General features: G+C 43.6%; 1 protein-coding gene across 1 annotated transcript; it reads right to left on the bottom strand.

The window, feature by feature from the left end:
• Positions 1-582: 582 nt before the first annotated feature.
• ascl1a (achaete-scute family bHLH transcription factor 1a) lies at positions 583-2,111 on the bottom strand. The gene is made up of 2 exons (XM_069671479.1): positions 1,502-2,111; positions 583-1,394 (listed from the first exon to the last, which is right to left on the bottom strand). The coding sequence occupies exon 1, from the start codon at positions 2,109-2,111 to the stop codon at positions 1,515-1,517; it is 597 nt and encodes a 198-aa protein (XP_069527580.1). The 3' UTR covers positions 583-1,394; positions 1,502-1,514.
• Positions 2,112-6,235: the final 4,124 nt, after the last annotated feature.

The following is a 6,235-nucleotide window of genomic DNA, read 5'->3' as shown; positions in this document are numbered from 1 at the left end:
AGGTGTTTTAACTCGCATACACATTTAATGCGTTAAAGTTTATATTTACAGGTGTTTGTTTACTTACTTATTTACATATTAAAATCATTTTCTAATTAAAAAAAACTAACGGCACTTCGTCAGTGTGTGTACGTAACAGCTGCCGATATACCACGACAGTAAAATGTGTGTACTGTAACTTTGAATGACCAGAAACGGCTCAGATTTTACGCACTTGTTACACCAGCTTTACTTTTTGCTGTTGCGCAATATGGATTAATTCTGGTGTAAAAACTGTCCAATATTAGAAAAGTGAATGGACAGAGAGGGTCAATGAAAACTTAGCTAAGGAATCTGTTGCTGAAGACTTAAAGGAACCACTTTTTTCTGAATATCAAGAGGCGAGAAAGGAAATGTTTCGTGCGTAAAATGTGCGTAAAAGTGGGTTTTTGCATCATCTTGTCATCGCCATTATTCTCTTTCAGCTTCAAACCACATGTTGAAACCAAAAGCCCCCACCTCTCCTCCTTTGAACCCCCCAAAGAAGACATGAAGAGAATATTTCAGTAGCAAATGATTTTATTCTTGGACTAGAGTGTAGAAAATATGGTTATAAGACTTTATGTGAAGACAACATCGAGCTGGCAGTGTAGAGAGACAATGCGTGGCCATTGCGCTCTGTTTGGACAGTAGCTGCATAAGTTTTGATCATTGTGAACTTCATGACATATTAATGCAATAACATGGTTCTGCTATTAAATAAGACACGTCGGTGCTATAGAATAAAAAGGTCGGAGTGTCAAACTCCTTCTGGAAACCTCATGAACAGAAGAGCCAGAGAATAATAGACTACACGTCTACATAGGCAGGAGGTATAGAAGAAACTTCGCAATATATAGACAAAATATATACAAAAGGATGTGTACAAAACATCTATAAATCTCTTTACATACAAAAATATCTTAATATATTTTTTTAAAAAGCGTTTGATATAGAATTTCATAGAATAAATCCGCGACTTGGAAGCATTTTCTCAGAGGTTTACCAAAGGGTTGCTGTTCTGTGATTGGGTTTAGCATAGTAGAAGAGCGACGTATTAAATAATGTTTATAATGTGCTGCTGAAGAGCGTGAATTCACTTTAGGGTTTGTTTGTTTTTAAACATGGGCAAATGCACAGAAGCTTGGATTCCCACGCTGTCAGGAGACCCGTCTTCCTTTAATCCTTTGGCGCTGATCTCTGGCCTGATTTCACCCGAGTTTTTCAGGACTTTAAGGCCGTGTCTGTCTTTCTGTCAGTCTGGGAGGACCGGGCGTTCAGGACGCGGGGCCAACACGCGCTCACAGTGCGTCTCCCAGCCTCCTCCGGGACCATCCCGTGCGCACTGCAACAGTTAAATGAGTTGATCCATATCTCTGTGGAAGAAGAAGAAGAGAAGAGAGGTTAAGCCACTGTTTGAAGAGTAATCATGAATGTTTTATCTGCAGGAGTTTAACTTGTGTATCATGAAGTCTGGTCTTACCTCATATAGATGCTCAGAACCAGTTGGTGAAGTCCAGCAGCTCCTGCTCCTCTGGACTGAGGGGGTCGTAGGAGCCCTCATCTGACGAGTATGAGGACACCGGTGACCCCGCCATGGAGTTCATGTCAGCGGAGTATCCCTGCGACATGGTGGGCGACAGGACTCCGGACTGGAACGCCGCGCTCACCGCGTCGTGTTCGTCCAGCAGCTGCTGCAGGGCGCGGATGTACTCCACGGCGGAGCGCAGCGTCTCCACTTTGCTCATCTTCTTGTTGGCGGCGCCGTTGGGGACGTGCTCGCGCAGGGTGGCGAAGCCGTTGTTGACCAGTTTGACCCGGTTGCGCTCCCTCTCGTTCCTCCGGGCCACTGCATGTGGCTGCTGCTGCGGAAGACTGTAGCCGAACCCCGCGAAGTTGAGCCTCCGCTTGCAGCGCAGCAGCTCCGGGGAGGAGGAGCGCTGCCTCTTGGGCTGCTTGGACGCAGACTTCCCGCTGCTCTGGCTGCTGCCGCTCGGGCTCAGCTGGATGCTCTGCGCCGCTGAGAAGAAACACGCTGGCGGAAGAAGCTGCTGTTGGCTGACGTTAATTTCCATCTTGGCTGTGAGGTCCATCCCCAGGAAATACATGAAGTTATAAAGAATCACCAAGTCTTGAGGCGTTGCGTCCTGCTCGTGCCGTTCACGTGTTGCGGTCGCTTGACGCACTTGTTTCAGTGGGGGCAGTCCTCTGGGCTGCTGCCTCGCGCGCTCCTCAAGGCTCTACTGAGTCCTCGAGGGAAGACGCCACTGCTTTTCAACACGGCTGGATGGGGGACTGGCCACGCCCTCCGGTCGCGTGGATTCACCTTGGGCTCCTGCCCCGGTGCCGGTGCTCTGCGCGCGCCGGACGCGTGCCACTTGAAGCACTAAACAAACAGTCAGTGGTGAGGTTTTTTTTCCTTCTTTCTATCTATCACGGGTGCCAGTGAGGTGAGCGGAGCTGAGAGGAAAGTTTCCAACACGGAGGAGAAGCGTTCAGAGAACATGTTGAGCACAGTCTCTGCGCGTTGTGAGCAGGAAAAGACTTTAGAGCCAAATCAAACACTGATTGTGCTCAAGTGTGACGAGTGAATATAATTAGTTTGTGTTGCAACTTTTAATACGCGTAAATTTAAAGTTCTGTCATTGTCCTGGACACCAAGAAAAACGCTAAGATTGAGACATCGCGGGACCTTTTACTAAAAAAGTACGGCTCTGATTATCAGTCGGTATCCACGCTATGCTTACATTTTACGTCTCATATAAACGTTTCCAACTTTCCCCCATGTTTCTTTTTTTTACTGAGTTGGAATATTGGCTCAGAAAATAAGTTTCAAAGTCTCATTTCAACAGATGACATCAAATCAATCACAGTAACATGTTTTTCTTTACTTCGTATCGAGTCTTATTTACTTAAGAGAGAAGATGAGGAAGTCAGTGTTTGTTTTTTGAAGAACAGATGATGAAAATCTTTGATAAAAAAAATAAAACATTCTAGTTCTCCAGAGTAAAAGATGTAAAGCAGGAAAAGAGGAGATCGTTATAATCTAGCAAGCAAAACATAATAAGCATGATGGGTTAAATATCAGTTGTGTGTTTGTGCGCTGGATTTCCCTCGCAGCTCTGGTACAGAGCTGCGAGGGAAATCCAGCGCACAAACACACAACTGATACGGTGGTGCTGAAAGACAGCTCAGCTCGCTGCGACCCATCCACACTTCCAACCTCCACATCGCCCCTCACGCTGCAGTGTATCTGCGGACTCTGCATGTAAATCAGCCCCTCGCTGGCGTTTCAACTCAAACACCGCGCTAGTTTTATTGTTAACATTACAGACGCGTCTGAATGCCGCTCATTTGAGGCACCATTGTGCGTCAGAGGCCGAATTTTCCACTTTGATTAGAGCAGATCATCAGCCGCGTACAGGCGGAACGGATGGGCGCAAATCTGCGGAGGGGCCCTGAGAAGCTGTTCGGAGGAGGCTTTGTGTATGATTTGATACACCCGATATGGTTACAGTAGCGAGGACGCGCCGAGTCCTGTCGATTATTGTCGCTCTGGAAAAAGTGCAGAATAATAAAACACGTCTTTCAGCGCGGAACAAAACCAAGAGCAAAGCAGCCTCTCTGTTTTTCTGCGCGTGCACGTGCAGTGCGTGGACGCGTAATCAACCACAGGAGAAGAGCAACCAGTGTTAGGGTTGTTTTGTTGCGCGTAATTTTTCAGCTTTTTGCGCACGAAGATCTCTGTGCGTGTTTCTGTTTCTTTCCATATCTCACCATAAAGTCGTGTGTGTGTACGTGTTTGCGCGTGCACGTGCAGGTCCACTAAAACAGAGAGACATCAGAAAAAAACTTTATTGTTCAAAGCCTTCTGTGCGCAATTTTTTTACAGCTTTTACGCACAAAATGTTTCTCTTTCCGTGTTTGTGTCTGTCCAGGCTTTCCGGTAGTATCTTGTGTTTGCATAAATGTGTGTGTGTGTGTGGGTGTGTGTTTGCGCGTGCATGTGCAGCCAGTGCAAGTTGACTAAAGCAAAGAGAGAAATCAAGACTACGTTCATTTTTCAAACTTTTTTGTGCGTAAATTTGCAGCTTTTACACATAAAGTCGTTTTCTTGCATGTCTGTGTGTCTGTGCTTTCCAGTCATTACCTTGAGTGTGTGTGTGCGTGCAGATAACCTCTGTCCTCCCCCCTTCCCCTTCCTTGTTTCTTTATTTCTGTGCGCGTGCGTCTGTGCATGCGCGTCCTGAAGAGCGGATTGTAATAAATTGTGCAATTTTTCTGCGTTGGCAGTGGCATTCAAAATCAAGCTTGCATTGAGGAGCCCCCCCAGTCCAGCCCCCTCCTCCACCACCACCAATACTTTCTTTTCTTTCCCTCCCCCCTTATTCTCTCTGTCTCCCCCCTCTTTTTTTACAGCGCAGCAAGAGAGTTTAGAAAAGAAGCGTGGGTTCTATTCAGCCTCCCCCTGCACCCCTCCGCCACCGTGAGGCTTTCTGAAACCTATCCATGCCCTGTCAGTGTGCTTCCAGAGTCCAATTAGCGCTTTGTGAGGACTTTCTCTCCCTCCTCTGCCGCTGCTGGTCTTCCAGAGGCTGGGAGGGCGCTCATTTTTCTTGAGGGGCTTTCCAGTCAGAGCTGAGTGTAATAATTAATATGACATCTGGGCGCCCGAGTTCCCCTTAAACCACTTTCTGTATTTTTGTCTTGCCTTTTCTTTGGAGGGTTCGCTCCGTGGGGAGACAATTAAACAAAAACTCATAAGCAGCCACATCATCTATACCATCTTTGTGTGTGGAGTTAAGGATAATCTAATTTGTTTGTCATTAAAAACTGTTTTTCTCACAATGTTTTCAGTCAGCAGGTGCACCAACAGACACGGACACATGTTTAAACTAATTACGTTTCTTTAAAAGCGGGTTCGACTTTTTATGTAACAAAATGCATATTTGTAAGAATCACAGCAAAGTTTTAAACGTTGTAAACTTTTACTAAAGTCTGGTGTATGAAACAATCGATTTACTGAAATAAACAGCATACATTTGAGTACATGAACGTTTCAGCACATGACGCCTGTTTAACTCTACAGGGACGTTTACTTTATACTGAAAGTTACTATTAACTTTTTATGATCAACTTTTTTTTAGGTTTTCACACAGAATAGAAAAAAGTTGTGTTTAAAGACTGAAATATACATAAAATATAAGAGGAGCATATACATAAGCGAGAATAAGTAAAGTGAGACGATCAGGAGAGGGACAAAACCAAACATAAAACCCAACCAACCTGTTACAGCGAGCTTGTTGCATTTTTTAAACAGCTATTTCAGTAATGGACTTCTGGCTCTTCTGTGTTATTTGTGTAAACACCTCCTCCCTCCTGTCTGTGCTGATTTCTGCCTCATCTAAAAACTTCTAATAAACGGCGCCCTCTAGTGGACAAACCAGGGAAATTACACCCGGAGACACGGAACTTTTTTCATAATAAAACTGTGCAATACCCAACAATCATTGTAGTAATATATATGCTCTGGGTTAAACGGTAAATAAATAAAAAAATCAAAGAAGAAAAATAAAAATAAAACCCTTTAACCATTTACATTAAAGGTCTATGAGGGTTTGGAGTTGGAGTGCTGAATGGTTTTAATGTACTGTTTTTGTTATAGTTCTATTCAAACGTAAATAACAAAGAAGAGGTTAAAGTTAAAATAATATTTATGGTTCCTGTGACAACTTCAACAACACATGGAAACCATGTATACACTATATTAAAGTTAAGCTTAACCCCCCATCCAGCTAAATGCAAATAAAATCTTAATTCCTTATTTTGTGCAACTGCCCCTTTTAAAATATATTTTTTACATTTTTTTTCCTTTTTAATTTTTATAATTTCTATTTTGTTTCTATGTCTGTTGGATCATTTTTATTTCAGTCACCTGTTTTTTGTTTTGGTTTTTTGTCTTGCTTGTTGGTTCTAAAAACAAAACCAATAAAAATATGCTCTTACACTAGCCCACAAAAATGTCACCATTTCTTTTTATCTTAAAACTAACATATCATACTGGATGACCACGTACAATACGTAAGAATCACAATCAGAGTTGCCAAGAAGATTTGTCTCTACGGAGGTTCCGTAGTCCTTCAGGTCACATGACTTTGTTTACTAGGAAGAGGCGTTTTTGAGCTTGCTACTTTGCACTTATTGAGCCACAAAACAT

The sequence above is a fragment of the Semicossyphus pulcher genome, unplaced genomic scaffold, assembly GCF_022749685.1.
Source record: "Semicossyphus pulcher isolate SPU_LCO1_2020_fin unplaced genomic scaffold, fSemPul1.0.p SCAF_20, whole genome shotgun sequence".
NCBI classification, from domain to species: domain Eukaryota; kingdom Metazoa; phylum Chordata; class Actinopteri; order Labriformes; family Labridae; genus Semicossyphus; species Semicossyphus pulcher.
The sequence above is the reverse complement of the archived record's forward strand: the minus strand, read 5'-3'. Positions and strand labels throughout refer to the sequence as shown.